The sequence below is a fragment of the Chiloscyllium plagiosum genome, chromosome 1 (genome assembly GCF_004010195.1).
Source record: "Chiloscyllium plagiosum isolate BGI_BamShark_2017 chromosome 1, ASM401019v2, whole genome shotgun sequence".
Classification (NCBI taxonomy): domain Eukaryota; kingdom Metazoa; phylum Chordata; class Chondrichthyes; order Orectolobiformes; family Hemiscylliidae; genus Chiloscyllium; species Chiloscyllium plagiosum.
The window spans coordinates 16,931,060-16,952,420 of record NC_057710.1 but is presented as its reverse complement, the minus strand read 5'-3'; the positions used below and the strand labels follow the sequence as shown (position 1 = coordinate 16,952,420).

Here is a 21,361-nt window from a genome sequence, read left to right as displayed (position 1 = left end):
TGGGAGTTTTCCATAGGCTCCGAATTGTTGAAGGGATGTAGAGGAAAGGATAGCAAAGATGATTCTCGATAGGAGTGAGACAAACAGGGTAGTTGTTATGGGGAACTTTAACTTCCTCAATATTGACTGGGAATACGATATTTCAAGTAGTTTGGATGGGTCAGTGTTTGATCAATGTATGCAGGGTTTCCTGACACAGTATGTTCAGACCAATAAGGGGCGATGCCATATTAGATTTGGTACTGAGGAATGAACATGGCCAGGTGTTAGATTTGGAAGTAGGTGAGCACTTTGGCAATAGTGACCATAATAGCAATGGGCAGGAAAAGGTATATATCACAGGGAAAGAGGTATAACTTGGGGAAAGGCAATTATGAAGGATTAGGCAAGATTTAGGATGCATTGGATGGGGAAGGAAACTGAAGGGAATGGACACACTTGAAATGTGTATCTTATTCAAGGAACAGTAGATAAGTAGATACTTATCAGGCAGGGAGGGAGATGTTGAGAGAGGGAGCCATGGTTTACTCAAGACGTTGAAGCTCTTGTCAAGAAAAAGGAGGCGGCTTGTGAGGATGAGGCGTGAAAGGGGTGTGAGAGTTATAAGTTAGCCAGAAGAGATCTAAAGAGAGGGCTAAGAAGAGCCAGATGGGGAAATGAGAAGTTGTTGATGAATAGGATCAAGGAAAATCCTAAGGCATTCTATAGGTATATCAGGAATAAAAGAATGACGAGAGTAAGATTAGGTCCAATCAAAGACAGTAGTGGAAAGTTGTGTGTGGAACTGGAGGACCTAAGGGAAGCGCTTAATGAATACTTTTCGTCAGTATTCACATTGGAAAGGGCAATGTTAGTGAGAATACGAAGATACAGGCTACAAGATTAGATGGGATTAAGGTTGACAAAGAGGAGGTTTTAGCAATTTTGGAAGATCTGAAAATAGATAAGACCCCGAGGCCGGATGGGCTTTATCCTTGGATTCTCTGAAGCCAGGGAGAAGGTTGCAGAGCCTTTGGCTTTGGTCTTTATGTCATCGACAAGAGTCGTGCCAGAAGTCTGGAGGATAGCAAATGCTGTTCCCTTGTTTAAGAAGGGGAGTCGGGGCAACCCTGGTAATTACTTCGGTTGTGGGTAAGGAGTCGGAAAAGGTTAGAAGAGATAGGATTTACAATCATCTGGAAAGGAATAATTTGATTAGGGACAGTCAACATGGTTTTGTTAAAGATAGATTGTGCCTCACTAACTTTAGTGAGTTCTTCGAGAAGGTGATAAAACAGGTGGATGAAGGTACTAGTGGTATGCCAAAGGATCTGTTTTGGGGCCACTGATGTTTGTCATTTTTATAAATGATTTGGAGGTGGGTGTCGAAGGATGGATTGGTAAATTTGCAGATGACACGAAGGTAGGCAGAGTTGTGGATAGTGCTGAAGGATGTTGTGGGTTACAGAGGGATATAGATAAGATGCAGACCTGGGCTGAGAAGTGGCAAATGGAGGTTAATGTAGAAAAGTTCACTTCGGAAGTAACAGGAATGCAGAGTCCTGGGTTAATAGTAAAAGTCTTGAGAGCAGAGAGAGCTCGGTGTCCAGGTGCATAAATCCCTGAAAGTTGCCACTCAGGTTGATAGAGTTGTTAAGGAGGCATATGGTGTGTTGGTAGAGGGATTGAGTTTCAGAGCCATGAGGTCATGCTTCAGCTGTACAAGACACTGGTAAAGCCGCACCTGGAATATCGTGTGCAGTTCTGGTCACCACATTGTCAGAAGAATGTGGAAGCTTTGGAAAGGGTGCAGAGGAGATTTACTAGGATGTTGCCTGTTATGGAAGGAAAGTCTTATGAGGAAAGGCAGAGGGAACTGGAGGCTGTTTTTGTTGGAGAGAAGGCGGCTGAGGGGTGACTTAATAGATACATATAAGATAATCAGAGGGTTAAATAGGGGGACAGTGATAGCCTTTTTCTTCAGATGGTGAAGGCTAACACACAAGGGGACGTAGCTTTAAATTGAGGGGTGATAGATTTAGGACAGATATCAGGGTAGTTTCTTTACTCAGTGTAGTAGGGGCATGGAATGGCCTGCCAGCAACAGTTAAGGGCATTTAAATGGGCATTGGACATACATATGGATCATGATGGAACGATGTAGGTTAGATGGGCATCAGATTATTTTCACAGGTCGGCGCAACAGAGGACTGAAGAACATTACAGCGCAGTACAGGTCCTATGTAAAACCTTACCACTTTTATCTTCCATTCTGTTTGAAATAAAGATCAACATTCTATTTGCCTTCCTATTACCCACAGAACTTGGATGCTAGTTTTTTGCGATTCGCGCAGTAGGATCCCAAAATCCCTTCTTGCTGCAGCTTTCTCCATTTAAATAATAGTTAGCTCTTCTATTCTTCCTACCAAAGAGCATAACCTCACATTTCCCCACATTTTATTCCCTCAGTCATTATCACTACTCACCTTCCCAACTTTTTTATGTCAAGTTTAAGTTCTAAACAGTTCTTGCTTCAGCTGCTTGTCAAAGTGTAAGGAGAACTGAATACCAAAGGGGTTATGCTTCAGTTATGCAGGGAACTGGTGAGCCTACATCTGGCATACTGGTCACCTTATTTATGAAGGATATGAATACAGTGGAAACAGTTCAGAGAAATTTTCCAGGATTAATGCCTGCAATAGGTGGGTTGTCTCATGAGGAGAGGTTGGACCAGCTATGCTTGTATCCATTGAAATTCAGAGAACCAAGAGGCAATGACTGAAACTTACAAAGTCCCAGAAACTTTCAACATGGAGAGAATGTGTCCTCTTTCAGGAGAAACTCAAGACAAAAGGTCGCTATTTATAAATATGAGCCACCTATCTAAAACACGCAAGTTGGAATTTCTTCTCAAGAGACTTATAAATCTTTGGAGCTCTCTTTCTGAAAAAGCTGGAGAGCGCGGAGACATTGAAAATTTTTAAGGCTGAGGTCAATGGATTCTTGTTAAACAAGGAATTGAAAAATTAATCAGGGTTTGGTGAGAACTTGGAGGAGGTTGTTATCAAATCAGCCTTGAGCTCATTAAATGGCAGAGTAATCTGAAGGGGCAAATGGCATACTTTGATTTCTTGTTCATACGCTTATAAGGAATACAGGTATATTTTGAAGTGAAGATAGTTAGCAATTTAGAGGGGGGTTTGGAATGGATTGTGTTCCCACATAACTGCTGTCCCTGTACGTGGTAGTGTTCAAGGTCCTTGATGGATGAAAAGTGGACAGTTTTATTTCAAGTTCATGTGTGTGGAGCACTTCTGTGTAATACAGTTTTGCCTGATTTTTACACTGCTGAAGAATCTACAAACGAGCATTCTGCTTCCTGCATTCACTGTTCATATTACATGCAAGCAATCAGGTCGTATCTGAATACGAAAGCAGAAATAGTTATTCAGTATGAACTGACAATCTCTTTCAAAAAGGAAACACTAACTCCATTCCTTTCTCCACAGATGCTGGCTGAATGCTGTGTTTTTGTGTCGATTTCCTGCAGCCACAAAGCAGCACAACAAAAGACAGAAAAACATGCCCTACCTCCGGGTGTCTGTCCAGGTCACTGAGAGTCAACTGATGCTGTAGGATTAGCTGACGAGCCTGAAGGAGATGAATGAAGACCAATACAGTTAGACACACCATTCTCACTATCTGAACACTTCATCTGAACTATCAACATCCTTTCCCCCTTTGCACTCTACACTCCAACCCACCTCCCCCCATTAACGCTGCTCCCTCCACACTTCATGTCGTCGCTGATGAAGAATCATCTAGACACGAAGTGCTACCTCTCCATGGATGCTGCCTGACCTGCTTTCATTTCCAGCATTTGTTGTTTTCAGAACAGGAGCTAAGAAATTGGGTAGAATGGGCTGCAGTCCGACTGTGAGGAAGCTGACTGGCAGAACACTTGCATGGAAAGTTCTTTTATGGTCAAACGGTCCACACAAATCTCATGCAAAAGGTACCCACTCTGAGATACAACAATTATTTCAATCAACCTGTTGTGAAATTTCTGATAAACCTGGGTCTTGAACCAGGACTTTCGGGCTCAGTTGTTAGAAATGGTATCACTGCACCGCAAGGCTCTTTTTGGAGTTGTAGAGATGTACAGCATGGAAACAGGCTCTTCACTCCAACTCATCCATGCCAACCAGATTTCCTAAATTAATCTAGTTCCATGTGCCAGCACCCGGCCCATATCCCTCTAAACCCTTCCTATTCATATAACCATCCAGATGCCTTTTAAATGTTGTAATTGTACCAGCCTCTACCACTTCCTCTGGCAGCTCATTCCATACTCACACCACCCTCTGAAAAGATTGCCCCTTTCCTTTGAAATCTTTCCCCTCTCACCTTAAACCTACGTCCTCTAGTTTTTGGACTCACACATCTAGGGAAAAGTCTTTGGCTATTCAACCTATCCATGGCCCTCAAGATTTTATAAACTTCCATTAGGGCATTTCTCAACATTCAACATGCCAGGGAAAATAGCCCCAGTGAGATTACAATTTTCTTGCCAGAGTCACAGGCATCACCAGAAATATTTTGAAATTTGAAAGAAGATTAATGTTGATATACGGCCTCTTGACCTTAACTTTCATTCCATTCAAGACAAACTCTGGTTGTAATTCAGAAGTTACAACTGACCCAATGCCTGAGAGTTAGGGAGAGATTATCAATGGCTCATAACCATCAAGTGACCCAGTGGAAAGGGTATGGGTAGACAGGAGAGGATTTAAAAAAAAAATCATCTCTCTCTTTCACAGTGAGACTCGCAATGCCCAGGTCAGCCAGGAACAGGCTTCAAGTGAGGAACTGAACCTAACTGGGGAGTAACAGCCGCCCAATTATTATTCAATTCAATTCATTAGTTTGCAGAAAAAAATAAAAAGACTGACGGGTGGTCACTTCAAAGTTGCCATTTGCACCTTTTTTTTAAGAAATAAAGTGTTCTATCATCAAGGCAATGACAGCCAGCTGCTTTCAAACTGATTTGCATTATATATCATTCTGTTACTGCTTATGTTATCACAATAGTCAAACGGCTTCTCCAAATACAGGAGGAACACACATGACAGATGCACAGTAAACTGGTGGTGAAGGGTTTGCCTCACAATAACTCCTGATCATGCACCCCTGCAACATGACTCAACCCTTCACATGCAATGAATTACTCAGAGCATAAAATACTACAGCACAATAACAGGCCTTTCGGCCCACCACATCTTTGGCAATCATAATACTCCAAACGAAACCCATCTGCTTGTACACGGGCTGTATCCCTCAATTCTCTGCCTGTTCATGTGCCTGTTTAAACACATCTGCTTCTACCACCTCCCCTGGCAGCATGCTCCATGAACCTACCACATGGTGTAAAAACTTGCCTTGCACACCTCCTTTACACGTTCCCCTTCTCACCTTAATCCTAAATTAGCGAGTTTTGAGAAGATTTGTTTTGCCCAAGGCCTACTGAAGATGTTACCTAGTAAGGTAACGAAACGTCTGGAAACTAATCTTGCAGCTCAGCGAGCAAACCTACATCCACATCCTTAATCCTATGTTCCCGAATATTTCACAATTCCACCCTGAGAAAGCGACTCCAATTATACATCCTCCTGTCTCTCAATTTTCTACACTTCTATCAGGTCACCCCTTCAGCCTCCGACATGCTATCAAAAGCAATCCAAGTTTGTCCAACCCTCTTGTAGCTAATACACACCAACCAGAGTAACATCCTGGAAAACCTTTTCTACACCGTCTCCAAAACCTCCACATCCTTCCTATAGTGTGGCAATCGGAACTGCGCACAGTACTCCGAATTTGGCCTGATCAAAGTCTGATACAGTTTTGATTAGATTATTAGATTACATTACAATGTGAAAACAGGCCCTTCGGCCCAACAAGTCCACACCAACCCGCCTAAGCGCAACCCACCCATACCCCTACATTTACCCCTTACCTAACACTACAGCCAATTTAGTATGGCCTGCACATCTTTGGACTGTGGGAGGAAACCGGAGCACCCGGAGGAAACCCACGCAGACACGGGGAGAACGTGCAAACTCCACACAGTCAGTCGCCTGAGGCGGGAATTGAACCCGGGTCTCTGGCGCTGTGAGGCAGCAGTGCTAACCACTGGGCCACCGTGCCGCCCACATAATTCAACGTAATTTGCCAAATTTTATACTCAAAGCCCTGACCAATGCCATAGACCTTCTTTGCCACCTCACCCATTTGTGTTGCCACTTTTTGGGAGCTATGGACTTGGACCTCAGATCCTGCTGTATATCAAAGCTGCTAAGAGTCCTGTTATTTACTATATACTTTCCTGTTGCATTTAATCTCCCAAAATGCATCAATTCACTTTTGTCCAGATTAAGTTCCATTTACTATTTCTCCGTCCAGTTTTCCAACTGATCTATACTCTGCTTCACCCTTTGATGTCCTTCCTCACTATCCAGAACTCCATCAATTTTGCATCTGCAAACTTACTAACCAGACCAACATATTCATCCATGTCATTTACATATATTGCAAATAACAGAGGTTCCCGCACTTATCCTTGCATAACACCACTGGTCACAAATGTCCAGTCAGGAAAACAGCCCTCCACAACTACCCTGTCTTCTATGCCCAAGCCAATTTCGCATCCAATTTACCAACGCACTACAAGTCTTCTGGTCTTCTGATCAAGCCTACCATGAGGAACCTTGTCAATTGCTTTAGTGAAGTCCGTGTAGACAACATTCATTGCCTTATACTCAATCATCTTTGTCACTTTCTCAAAATCTCAAATTTGAGAGACAAGACCACCCTGCATAAAGCCATACTGACTGTTGTGAAAATGTCCATTCTCCTCAAAATGAGAAGATCCTGACCTGAAGAATCTTCTCCAATAATGTCCCTACCACTGTTGTAGGGCTCACTGGCCTGTACACATCTGTATTATCCTTGTTACCCTTCTTAAATAAAGAAACATCATTGGCTATTTTCCAGTCCTTTGAGTTCTCGCGTATGATCATTCGGTATTCAAAGACTCCATTTTGCCTGTAGAGCAATCTCACAAAAGCAGAGATATGATTTTTTTTTTTAAATCATTCACAGGATGTGGGTGCAGCTGGCTGCAGAGGGTAATTAAGAGTCAATCACATCACTGTTTGTCTGGAGTCACATGTAGGGCAGATCAGGCAAATACAACAGCTGTTGTTTTTAGTGAACCACTTGGGTTTCTTCCCGACAATTAACAACGGTTTCACGGTCATCATTAGACTCTTAATTCCAGAGTTTTATTGAATTCAAATTCGACCAACCGCCAAGGCGGGTTTCGAACGCAGGCCCCAGAGAATTACCTAGGTCTCTGGATTAACCATCTAGCGATAATACCACGAGGATATCACCTCCTCAGCCAATTGAATGACCAATTAATCTAGTGTTTGGTAATGGCCAACCGTCAACTTGGATCTATGCCCATTGTTGAAGTGCAACACAAGACACTTCCTTGTGGACGGAATTTATTGACTAGCCAGACATAACTAAAATTAGATTTTCAGAAAAAATAAGTTACATATATCTATGTTCATGTTTTTGGGGTGGGACATGTAACATAATGGTATGGTCACTGGGGCAACAATCCAAAAGGATCAGATAAATGCTTTCGGAACTACACCTTAAATCCCACCACAGCACCTGGAGAAATCGGAGTCAAAGAAAATTGAAATTAAAAAAACTAGCCTGATAACAATCCATTGTAGATTGTTGGAAAAACAAACCTGTCTGGTACACTAATGCCCTTTAGGGAATTAAATGTCATCCTTACCTTGTCCGGCCTACAAGTGACTCCAGATTTAAAGCAATGTGGTTGACACTCAACTGTTCTCTGACAAGCCACACAGTTCAAACAGCAATAAAAGATGGACAATCAATCAGTACTGACCCAGCCAGCAACACCCAGAGGCCTTTCGTTCACACTTGGACCAAGGTTGAAATGAGGTCAGGAGCAGAGTGGTGCTGGTAGAAAACAAATTGAGCATCAATGCGCAGGTTACCCTTCAGCAAATGGACAAAACAGCACTTTCGACAATCCCATCACACTATCAGAATGCCAATCAGTCTGCTGTGTTTCGCTATTCGCAAGCTGCCAACACTTCCCTTCTCTTTTCCATGAGCCCTGCAAACTCTTTCTTCAAGGCCTTATCTATTTCCCTCGAAAGCCATTAGGTGAATCTGCCTCCTTCAGACTCTCAGACAGTACAGTCCAGGACCTAAACTTGCTGCATATAAAACATTTCTCTCCTAATGTGTGTCCTTTTGCATTCACTGAAAATCGGTGCCCTGTCTACCTCCATCCTTCCGCTAAGCAGAACAGTTCCTCATTATGTATTCTTTAAATAGTTCTCATAATAAATATTTCTATCAAATCTCCTCTCGACGCTTTCCCTTCTCTTAGGCGAATAGCAGTAACTTTTCAATCTATTCACGCAACCAGAGCTCCTCATCCCTAGAGCTTTTTGTTTAACGTTTGTATGTATCCGCTCCATAATATTCACGTCCTTTCAAATGTTGCCGGAATGGATACAGCATTCAACTTGGACAACCAATGTTTTACAAACAATCACCATAACTTGTTTGGGCAGCATGGGGGCTCAATGGTTAGCACTGCTGCCTCACAGCGCCAGGGACCCAGTTCAATTCCAGCCTTGGGTGACTGACTGTGTGGAGTTTGCACATTCTCCCCATGTCTGCGTGGGTTTCCTCCGGGTGTTCCAGTTTCCTCCCACAATCCAAAGATGCGCATGTTAGGTGAATTGGTCATGCCAAATTGGCTATAGTGTTCAGGGATGTGTAGATTAGGTACATTAGTCGGAGTAAATGTAGAGTAATATGGTAGGGGAATGGGTCTGGATGGGTTACTCTTCAGAGGGTCGGCGTGGACTTGGGCCAAATGGCCTGCTTCCACACTGTGGGGATTCTATGGAACTTCTATGCCTTGTAAGCAAGACTATAAAAGCAAAGATTCCCATTTGTTTTGAGCCACTTACTCAACCTGCCCTCACACTTCAATGATTTGATTTGATTTATTCTGGTCATATATATACAGGTCCAGTGAAAAGCTTGGTTTTGCAAGTAGTACAGGTAGATCACAGCAAACAAAGATATATGGATCATGAAGTGTTTAGACAGAGCGATGAATACAGGTTACACTACATAGGAAGTGTGTGAAGCAAGATCAACATTATTTGAAGTTAGCAAGTCCATTCATCAGTCTAATAATGGCAGGGAGGAAGCCATTCTTGAACCTGTTGGTGTGTGCATTCAAGCTTCTGTATCTTCTGCCTGAAAGAAGAGGTTGTAGGAGAGAATTACCGGGGTAAGATGGGTCTTTGATTATGTTGGCAACGAGAAGTATAAATGCAGCCCATTGATGGAAGGTGGGTTTCCATGATGGTCTGGGCTGTGCACACCACCTGCAGTTTCTTATGGTCATAGAATATTTAGAGTGAGGCATACAAGGTGACACTGCACAAGAGGTGCACAAAGCAAGATTAACATTATTTGAAGAAAGAGAGTCCATTCGTCAGTCCAAAAAACAGCAGGGATGAAGCTGTTCTTTAACCTGCTGGAGCATGTTCAAGCTTCTGAATCCTGCAAGGTTTGTAGCTCAGGTTGAGGTTTAGGGTGTAGGTTTGCTCGCTGAGCTGTAGGTTTGATATCCAGACGTTTCATTACCTGGCTAGGTAACATCATCAGTGGCGACCTCCAAGTGATACAAAACTGTTGTCTCCTGCTTTCTATTTATGTTTGTGTCCTGGATGGGGTTCCTGGGGTTTGTGGTGATGTCATTTCCTGTTAGTTTTTGAGGGGTTGATAGATGGTATCTAGATCGGTGTGTTTGTTTATGGCATTGTGGTTGGAGTGCCAGGCCTCGAGGAATTCTCTGGCATGTCTTTGCTTAGCCTGTCCCAGGATATCCTCTGCCTGACAGATGGGGTTGTAGGAGAGCATTGCTGGGATGGAAGGGGTCTTCGATGATGTTGGCAGCCTTTCCGCAGAAGTGAGCTGTGTAAATGGGGTCCATGGATGGGAGGTTGGCTTCTATGATGGCCTGATTTGTGCACATATAACCATAGATTATGCTCTTCCTGCATCCCCTTAAAAACTGTACCCTTTACATTATATCACACCTCCTTGTTCTTCCTGTTAAAATGTATAATTTCTCAAATCTCTACATATTAGAGAAGAGAATCAGAGTTATGGGGGCGGGGGGGGGGGGGGCGGTGGGGGTGAGGTTAGATGGAAATGTGGAATTCAAAACAGGAACAGATCAGCTGCAATCTTAATGAATGTCAGAGCAGGCTCAAGACTGCACTGTTGGAGGGTCAATCTTTTGGATGGGATGTCAAACCAAGACCCGTCTGTTCTCATTATTTCAAAAAAAAGAGGGCAGGAGAATTAATTGTGCAATATACACTCATCATGCAACATCACTAAATTAAAAAAACACTACTTGGGCAGCACATTGTTCTCTTTGGAAGTATGTTATGTACACATTGGCTGGTCTGTTCACTACAGTACAACAGTGACTGAGCTTTAAAGCTAAGTCACTGACCATAAAGTGTGTTAAGATGGAATCATGAACAGAGCTGAAACAAGTCAAACTTTATCATCAGGCCATTGCAGGAACTTCGATTTGTGTTTCAAATATCGAGAGAGGAACTGCACTGAATGTTTGTGCTCTAGAATATTAACTTCAGTCTCACCTGGAATGAGGTAGGTACACAGACTATTTTCAGATTTTCATCTTGAACCCGTTTAGCTGCAGAGAATTGAAACAAGTTTTTAAAATAGGAGAAACCACCAGAAATACCAGTGTGTTCTCTTCACATAAAAGAGGGGTCAGTATATGGACTCAATAGAATGATTTAATTTATCAAATACACACACAACCCTATAAATTAACCTTACACTAATTATTCTTTAAAACCATGAGTACTTCAATTATATCAGTCAGATACCTGCTGTAGGTAAGATGTTGTGAAACTTGAAAGGGTTCAGAGAGATTTCTTAGGATGATGCCAGGGTTGGAGAGTTAGAGGTACATGGAGAGGCAGAATAGGCTGGGGCTGTTTTCCCTGGATGATTGGAAGCTGAGGGGTGACTTTATAGAGGTTTATAAAATCATGAGGGCATGGATAGGGTGAATAGTCAAGGTCTTTTTCCTAGAGTAGGGGAGTCCAAAACTGAAGTTGAGGCGAGGAGGAGGCTAAGATTTAAAAAGTACCTAAGGGGCAAGTTTTTCACACAGAGGGTGGTGCATATTTGGAATGAGCTGCCAGGGGAAGTGGAGGACGTTGGTACAATTACAACATTTAAGAGGCATTTGGATGTATATATGAATAGGATGGGTCTCGAGGGATAGGGGCCAATTACTGCCAAATGGGACTTGATTAATTTAGGATATCTGGTTGGCATGGATCAGTTGGACCATTTTCTGTTTCTGTGCTGTACAACTATGACTATGAAAAGAAGATGAAAAGGGAAGTGGTGGCTTTTCAGACTGCAGGAAGGTATATTTTTGGGTTGTGTTGGAGCTTCTGTTTTTCATCATTTATATGAAGCAGCACACAATTTCAACATCTGATGACAATACAAAACGTGAAAGTACACAGCAGCAAACCTGACTAAAGGGAATTGGCAAATTAGATCAAGGCATCGGTCTAATTGCATGGTAGGCATTTCAGGAGATATTTTAGAAAGACACACAAAAGACACATTCCAAATGAGAAAGAAATATTCCAAGATGAGAACCCACCATCTGTGAATAACTAAAAAAGTCAAAGATTGCATTAAACTTTAAGGAATAGTTGATAGATTGTTATTATTTACTGCAAGGGAAATTGTAGACAAAAGTGAGATGGTTATTGTTTGTGCAGAGCATTGGTGAAGCCACATCTGGAGTAATGTGGATAGTTTTGACTACTACATAAGGAAAGAAGATTACTTGCTGGAGGCAGTTCACAAGACATTATCTGGGATGTTTGTGACTCTGTGGAATCCCCTGCCCAGTGAAGCAGCTGAGGCTGCCTCATTGCTTGGTCTTAAGGTAGAAATAGATAGATTTTTGAACATGAAGGAATTAATGGTTATGGTGAGCTGGAGCGGTTAAGTGGAACCGAGTCCATGAAAAGGATTGAATGGTGGAGCAGCCTTGGTGGGCCAGAAGGCGACCTCTTGCTGTTATGTTCTTATTGCCAGTTGTCTTATGAGGAAAGGTTATGATCGTGCCTGCTGGAGTGTGGAAAAGCAACAGGCCACTTGATTGAAATACAGGATCTTGGGGTGTCTTGGCAGGATAGATATGGAGGGCGTACCTGCTCTTATAGGAGAATCAAGAACTTGGGGTCACTGTTTAAAAATAAGGACGAGGTCAGAAGTCACATGACACCAGGTTATAATCCAACAGGTTTATTTGAAATCACAAGCTTTTGGAGCGCTGGCCCTTCGTCAAGTGAAGTGAAGTGACTTCTGACCTTGTTCACCCCAGTCCAACACCAGCACCTCCACGTCTTAAAAATCAGGAATCATCTACTTAAGGGAAAAAGAGGAAAAGTTTTTTTTCTCCGAGAGTTAAGTGTCGTTGGAACACTCTTCCACTAAAGATGGTGGCAGCAGGGTCCTAGAACATTTTTAAAGGCATTGTCAGATAGATTCTTGAGAAACAAGATAAAAGGTTATCAGGAGTAGACAGAAATGGGGAGCAATCAGATCAGCCCTGAACTTATTGAGTGACAGAGCAGGATGAGGGGCTCCTGTATTAAACCATTTGTTCATATGTACTGTCACAGGAAGTTAGTGATAAACTTCAGGAGGGCCTCAGAGTATGGGAGTGGCTTGGCACTATATAATGGAGACAAGTGTGAAGAAGGAAGAGTTGAGAGAGATAATGAAAAAAAAGGATACAATTCTAAAGGAGTTAGAGGAACAGAGCAGCCTGCACAAACAGTAAAGGTTGCTGGGTAGGCTGAGAACTCCATTAGTGAAGCATATGGGATCTTAGGTGGCAAAGAGTACACAAGTGTTGAAGTGGTGATGATGCTGTATAAAATGCAGGCTCAGGCTCAAGTCGGACACTGCGTCCTGTTCTGGTTACCAAACTTCACCGCAGATGTTAAGGTGTTACAGAGGGTGCAGAAACGATTAGTGAGCACTAGCTCCAGGGATGAAGAACTTTAGCCACCTGGACAAACTAGAGAAGTTGCGTCTGTTCCTCTCAGCGAAAAGAAGATTAAGAGGAGATTTGACAGAAGTGTTCATGAGGAGTCTGAGGGGAGTAGACAGGGAAATAAGATTTTTGTTAGGGGGAGAAAGAGCAAACCAGAGGACTTTGACTGAAGATGACTGGCAAAAGCAGCAGTACTCAAAAGAGAACCTTCTTTTAAAAAGCAAGTGGTTAGGATCAGAAATGAACTGCCTGAATGTGTGGTGGAAGCAGGATCGATCTAAGCTTTCAAAAGGTAATTGGATACTTGTCTAGTACAGAAAAGAATGGTCAGCTTACAGGGGAGTGGGGCTCGCTGAATTGTTTTTATCATCAGCTAACACCGGCCTCCTTCCACACTGCAGCCATTCTAGTTATTAAAATATAAACCAAATTTATTGTTATGTTAAGAAGGAGAAGACAGGGAAATGCTTCATTGGTGAATTTGAGGCTGTGATACTGGCAAGTCATGCATTTTTAAAAGAGATGCATTTAATGAGGTTTCATAACTTTGTGGGAGATAAGACTGCACAGGCTAGATGTGCAAACAATGTACCTGACATTGAGAAGTCCAGAACTGGGGGTCACAGTCTAAGAAGGAGGGATAATCCCTTCAGAGGAAGGATTTCTTCACTCAGAGTTATGAACCTGTGGAATCCTGAAGAAGCTGTTGAGGCCAGTTCATTAGATGTAAGCAAGAGGTGGAGGACATGGCCCTTGAGGCTAAAGAGGAAGGATTTCTTCACTCAGTTGTGAACCTGTGGAATCCTGAAGAAGCTGTTGAGGCCAGTTCATTAGATGTAAGCAAGAGGTGGAGGACATGGCCCTTGAGGCTAATGGGATCGAGGGTATGGAGAGAAAGCTGGAATGGGATACCGAGATTGCATGATCAGCCATGATCGTATCGATTGGTGGTGCAGGCTCAAAGGGCCTATTTTCTATGTTAATGTACACTGGCAGCCTCTTGTCAGTGTATTCAATGACAGATATCCACACTTAAAAGAAAATCAAAGTTAGGATCTAACAAGCCAGTTTTCATTCTGATTTGTCCAGTACTAATATCAGCTGGGACGATATCTTCACTTTAACCATCTCTGCTTTGGTAAATGCAATCCTAAGTTTTCCAAGTCTTTCACCATAGCTTTATCTTATCTTTCATAATCACTTCAGTAAATTGACACAGCATGGCTCCGATATCCTTTCTAATCAGTTACTCTGCCTAGCTCACTCAGATGATCAGGACTGGGAGGTGGGGGGGGTTCCCTGTAGCCCTGACTCTTGCATCATAGTTTGGTAACCCTTGCTGGGCTGCGGGATTGGGTTGTCCATTCCTGACCCCACACAGCATCACCTGAGAACCCACCAACTCATTCTCAGGCTCACTTCTGGGGAATGGCATTCTATAACCAAGGAGCTGCAGCACGCCACAAGGCAACACCTTCAAATGAAAAGTTAAACTAAACAGTTAAAAAAAATCTTCCATATCGACAAAGCATCGACAGAGATGGTTACCTGATGTTATTCATCAACCAGGATTGCCCAAATCATATGTCGACAGCATCCACGTTCCATCTTGGGGCCCAGGTTTGTCAATCTGCTGCTGTGGGCAGTATTATCTAGTTTGTATTGCAGGAAGGGCCTTGAATCATTGACCCTTTCGTGAGCATACAAAGGGATATGACATCGGGTGTGTGGTGCTAAGACAAAGTTTTCTGTGAAAGTCAATGTAAAATGGTGGACTGGCAGATCCCTTCAGAACTCACTGCGCCCACATTTCCTTCCCTCAAGGACATCAGTGAAGTTTTTGTTTAAAAAAAAATCCAGTGGTTAACTGATATTGTTACAGGCTGTTAGCAATACTAGTTTTTAATGCATATTTATTTAATAAACACTATTTAAATTCCCCTGCCACTATTTTGGCATTTGAGCTCAATCGATCTTCAGAGTGTTAGGGAATCAATTAGCTCAGTTGGCTGCATGGCTGGTTCGCGGTGCAGCAACGCTAAGGTGGGTTCAATTCCCATAGCAATGGACGTCACCACAACCTTGTCCCTCACCTGAGGTGCGGTAACTCTTAGGTTAGGCCTTCAAATGAGAAAGCAGCTCTATGGTCCGGTAGGACTATAGCAACTTTGTTTTTTCTTAAAACTTTCATCTATTTCTTTCGGAAATGGGCGCCAGCACCCAATATTGCATGCTTATAAATCAATTCGTTAAATTCCTGCTGTAGGAATGTGTCAATTCTGGGCACCACACCTTAGGAAGGATGTCAGGAACTTAGAGAGGGTGCAGAGGAGAGTCACTCAGCAAGCCCCAGAAACGAGAGACTTCAGTAGGGTGGAGAAAATTACAAGGAGAAATCACTGAAGGCTTTACAGATTAAACATGAAGAAACTTTCTCCCTGCCACCAACCCCCTTCCCCTACCATGGGCGACATGGTGGCTCAGTGGTTAGCACTGCTGCCTCACAGCACCAGGGACCCAGGTTCGATTCCAGCCTTGGGTGACTGTCTGTGTGGAGTTTGCACATTCTCCCAGTGTCTGTGTGGGTTTCCTCCAGGTGCTCCAGTTTCCTCCCACAGTCCAAAGATGTGCAGGTCAGGTGAATTGGTCATGCTAAAAAAGTGCCCCTTGCATTAGTCAGGAGTAAATGCAGGGTAGGGGAATGGCTCTGGGTGGGTTACTCTTCAGAGGGTCGGTGTGGACTTGCTGGGCTGAAGGGCCTGTTTCCATACTGTAGGGAATCTATTCTAATCTACAGGCAGGAGGGGCAGGAACTAAAAGTGTAAAAAATAATTGGCAAAAGATTGAGGGGGGAGGCCAGGAGAATTTACACATATGTTGGGCATGTGGGGAGAGTGAGCTGGCAAGTACATAAGAGTATACTTGCACAGCACAAAAGAGCTATAGACTTGATATGTATAGTACAGCTTTTAAAAAACAAAATCACAAGGTGGGGGTTGCAGAATAACTATATTGGAATAAACAGAAAACTTCTGTCAACTATCACTCAGCACTTCACTAAATAAATTCACAAAGCTAAGGGTGAGGTGTTGGTGGGGGGAGTGGGGTGGTAGGGGTTAGGAATTATGAAACAATACTTCTTTCAGATACAGTAGCAGGGACAGCAACAACAAAACAAAGGCTATAGAAAATTAGCACCCACCTATTCTGTCCACAGCATACACGATCGTTGATCCACTTCCAATCCCCAATGCTTGATTGTTCTGAGACAAAGACAACAAACAGGGTCAATCTTTGCAGTTTAAATTGGCATTGTATTGTTTGTTGTCAGGCGTGACTGCTCTCGCTGTAAATATTCACCAACAAAAATAAACTAGGTCCTAGAAGTGTAATTTTCTGTAATAATGTGTTGAATGGCTCACAAAAACAGCAGTCGCCAATTGTCAACCCAAGGCATTCCTAACACCATTACCATGCTCCTGTTTGCACATGGAATTGATGTAGACACTTGTGATTATTGCATATTTTAACACTTAGTTAACTGACTCGTGGGATGTGGGTGTCGCTGATTGGCCAGTATTTATTGCCGCTCCCCAGCTGCCTTTGAGAAGGTGGTGAGCTATCTTAGTTAAATTAAATTCAGAGTTCCTGTTCAAAGACTTGAACAACTGGCTCAGCAGCAGTCCTTGATAGCACGCTTGGCCAGTTATCAGTTCACCACTTGCTCCCAATGATATGTCAGTCTAGTTACTGCACTCCAAGTTGACCTGAATGATCCTCAGTGTCACCCATTCTGGCCGACGTACCGTATCATTTGGACAAGTTGGTACTTATTGTGATTTGAGTTTTATTAACCTTTGCTAATATGTTATAAGGTTGGCACGTTGTACTAAAAAACTGAAGCATAATTCGTTGAATATAACCGAGAACAGGGAATTGCTGCAGATATTAGATCGAGTGTAAGAGCAGAGTGAAGCAAATGCAATGGGAAATTCTATAATCTGCAATTTAAAGTAGAAAAGTCAGCCTATTGCATTTCACACAAAGTGATGTCCAGAAATAATTTAGATTGCACGGTCAAAAATCTGGGAAAATGAAAATCCTGTCTCAGTCCTAAGAGTAGCAGTACAACAAACCAACCAAAACTAACCAACTTTCATCTTACGTGTGGACCTGCACTTGCTGCAGAAACTCTGGGAAATCAAAGTCTGCACTGTCAGGAGGTGCTGACTTTCCAGGTGAGACAAACAAAACTGCAAATGCTGGAATGCAAAGTAGACAAGCAGGAGGCTGGAAGAACACACCACGCCAGGCAACATCAGGAGGTGGAGAAGTCAATATTTCGGATGTAACCCTTCCTCAGGGCTTTCTAGAGAAGACATTAAACCTAGGCCCCATGAGACCACTCAGTTTAGTGCCAAGAGCTAGGGAGTTCTGCATGCTATCCTGACCAAAATCTATCCTTTGTCCAACATCAGTGAAATGAGTTGGCCCATCATTATCACTTTGGGAGCTTAGCATATTTCCAACATTGTAACTACATATGCTACACTTCAAAACATTTAACAGGATGTAAAGAGCTTCAGGACATTCTGGTGTTGTGAAAGATGCCGAAGAAATGGATGTTTTGTTCCTTCTTTGTTCAATGTTCATCCAATGGGTTGGTAGGATCTGTCAGGGGTTTAGCTTTCTGACCTCCTGGTTCGGAGAGGTACAACAGCAGAACCTTCATAAGCTATCCTAATGGAGGCAATATTGTGGAGGGGTGCCTCTCTTTCTCTCTCCTGGGCTGTTAGTTATAGGGCAGTTCCCACAGCACAACTGAGGCACAACTAAATTTTAGGCAGTGCATGCAGTTGATAAGAGTACAGAAGTCTGGCTCATCTAAATAACTCAGACAAATCTTCATTTATACAACTCACACTAAACAGAAGTTAGGTGATAAAACCCACAAGAAGTCAGTCCTTCACAAAATGTGACCTGGGGCTGTAAGTACTCAAAGGTGAACCTCTCTTTGCCCCTTTTGCATTTTACAAGATTTTCATCAAGAGTAAACGAATCTAAAGATTCACCCAAACTCTCTCTGGCACCCTGTGCACTTTTAGAACTGGATTTCAAGACTTTACAAAAGGAGGGAGAAGTTTGCTTTCAAATCAAAAAACACTACATATAAAACACACTTCTGAATTCCCCAGACCTGCTTAATGTTGAGTAGTACAATCAGTAATTTAACGCAGGATTGAACATACACACCATTAGTTTAGTACAGGGTGATATCCATCCATAGGAAACACATTATCAACCCTCCACTCTATCTCCACCCCGTGTAGTTCAATATTATCCAAAGAAAACCGACAAGTCTGTGAAATATCACCACAACAGTTGACTTGATGCAATTTTTTTTTGAGAAACATGAATTAAAATGCATTTATGATTGCTCACTTGCACGTGATTATCCACAGCCATGTAGCCAGCTTTCCTTTTTGCCTCTTCCTCCATGCTTTTGCTGAACTTCCTCTTCAATAATAAAAGCTGCTGTTGCTGCCGGCGCCGGGGAGCCGCTCTGAGTCCGAAGCGCAGCTCCAAGGAGCGGAGTCCAGGAAGCCTCAGCCACATTGCCCCTCCCTTCCCCACCTCACACAGCAGAGCAACTCGGGACTGTGCTGCAGCTCACAATCAACCCCCTTCCTCAGCTGGGAAATGTAGTCCTCCATGCTAAACAACTAAAACTACACATCCCAGCCTGCACTGCCTTGCATTGCAATTGAATTGCCACTACAGCTGAATTTATTTTTTTTTTGCAGCAATTTGTTTTTCTGGAACCGTTAGTGTTTCATGCATTCTAGAAAATATTTAGTGATTATTTGGATAAAAATAATGTGCAAGGGTATGGGTGAAAAAAGCAGGAGATTTGGCTCGAGGTAATGATGCTTATTTGACTAGCTGGTGCAAATATGATGGATCAAATTGCTTCCTTCTGTGCAATATCACTTATGGTTCGGCTTTATTTTAGCATGTAATCTGTTTGGCAAAGTGGTGCAGTAGTTAGTGCTGTTGCCTTACAGGACTAGGGATCTGGGTTCAATTCCAGCCTTGGCTAAATCACAAGGTATAGGAGTAGGATAACACCATTTGACCCATCAGGTCTACTCTGCTATTTGATGTGGGTGATATGCTCTTCACCCTACAACCCCCCAATTAAAAATCTAACTCCTCCTTAAACTTACTCACTGACCCAGAATCTACCACATTTTGGGGTGGCGAATTCCAAAGATTCACAACCCTTTGGGAGATTACGTTTCTCCTCAACTCTGTTTTAAACTTGCTACTCCTGACCCTAAGACTATGATCCCTCATCCTAGAATTCCCCACGAGAGGAAGCATCACATTCCTGGTGAAAAGCTTACGCTTGAAACATTGACTCTCCTGCTTCTCGGATGCTTTTCCAGCACCGTACTTTTTGACTCCGATCTCCAGTATCTGCAGTCCTCACTTTTTTCCAAGAGGAAGCATCTGTCTATTTTATCATCTTGAATACTTCAATTTAATCTCCCCTTACTCTTCTAAATTCCAGAGAGTATAGACTTAAACTGTTCAATCTCCTTTCATACAACATGCCCCTCATCTCTGGGAACAATCTAGTGAATCTCTTCTGAACTGCTTCCAATACCACATCTTCTCTCAAAAAAGGGAACTAAAACTATGCACAATACTCCAGGTGCAGTCTCACCTGAATGTGTGGGTCTCCTCCAGTTGCGTTGGTTTCTTGACACAGTCCAACAACGTGCAGCTTAGGTGGATTGCCATGCTAAATTACCCTGTGGAATCCAGGTATGTGCAAAATAAGTGGATTGGCAATGGTAAATGTTGAATTGAGAGTGTGGAGCTGGAAAAGCACAGCAGGTCAGGCAGCATCCGAGTTGAAGGAGAATCGACGTTTTGGGCATTAGCCCTTCATCAGGGCTTTCTCATTCCTGATGAAGGGCTTATGCCAGAAACGTGGATTCTCCTGCTCCTCGGATACTGCCTGACCTGCTGTGCATTTCCAGCATTACACTCTGGACTCTAATCTCCAGCATCTGCAGTCCTCACTTTCACCTGATGGTAAATGCGGAGTCATGAGAATAGAGTCATAGAGATGTACAGCATGGAAACAGACCCTTCGGTCCAACCCGTCCACGCCGACCAGATATCCCAACCCAATCTAGTCCCACCTGCCAGCACCCGGCCCATATCCCTCCAAACCCTTCCTATTCATATCCCCATCCAAATGCCTCTTAAATATTGCAATTGTACCAGCCTCCACCACATCATCTGGCAGCTCATTCATACACGTACCACCCTCTGCGTGAAAAGGTTGCCCCTTAGGTCTCTTTTATATCTTTCCCCTCTCACCCTAAACCTATGCCCTCTAGTTCTGGACTCCCTGACCCCAGGGAAAAGACTTTATCTATTTATCCTATCCATGCCCCTCATAATTTTGTAAACCTCTAAGGTCACCTGGCAACACAACATCCTTTCTTTTCTGAACCCTTTCAAGTTTCACAATATCTTTCCAATAGGAAGGAGACCAGAATTGAATTGTACGCAATATTCCAACAATGGCCTAACCAATGTCCTGTACAGCCGCAACATGACCTCCCAGCTCCTGTACTCCATACCCTGACCAATAAAGGAAAGCATACCAAACGCCTTTTTCACTATCCTATCTACCTGCGATTCCACTTTCAAGGAGCTATGAACCTGCACTCCAAGGTCTCTTTGTTCAGCAACAATCCCTAGGACCTTACCATTAAGTGTGTAAGTCTTGCTAAGATTTGCTTTCCCAAAATGCAGCACCTCGCATTTATCTGAATTAAACTCCATCTGCCACTTCTCAGCCCATTGGCCCATCTGACAAAGATCCCATTGTAATCTGAGGTAACCTTCTTTGCTAGGAGAAAGTGAGGACTGCAGATGCTGGAGATCAGAGCTGAAAATGTGAAGAAGGGCTCATGCCCAAAATGTCAATTCTCCTGCTCCTTGGCTGCTGCCTGACCTGTGCTTTTCCAGCAACACATTTTCAGCTCTAACCTTCTTTGCTGTCCACTACACCTCCAACTTTGATGT

The 21,361-nt window shown here is 43.0% G+C and overlaps 1 protein-coding gene across 2 annotated transcripts in view; it reads right to left on the bottom strand.

Annotated features, from left to right (window-relative positions):
* The window catches only part of LOC122554198 (ribose-5-phosphate isomerase-like), a 28,094-nt gene extending 9,193 nt beyond the window's left edge, over window positions 1-18,901 (bottom strand). Inside the window, exons 1-4 of one of the 2 annotated variants that reach the window (XM_043698885.1) lie at window positions 18,695-18,901; window positions 16,455-16,515; window positions 10,791-10,846; window positions 3,571-3,630 (exon numbers count right to left, since the gene is read on the bottom strand). In XM_043698885.1, coding sequence (XP_043554820.1) covers window positions 3,571-3,630; window positions 10,791-10,846; window positions 16,455-16,515; window positions 18,695-18,868 — 351 coding nt within the window. In that variant the 5' untranslated portion in view covers window positions 18,869-18,901. The remainder of the gene's footprint in view (window positions 1-3,570; window positions 3,631-10,790; window positions 10,847-16,454; window positions 16,516-18,694) is intronic. The other variant, XM_043698974.1, reaches the window with a different exon arrangement.
* Between the last annotated feature and the right edge of the window lie 2,460 nt (window positions 18,902-21,361).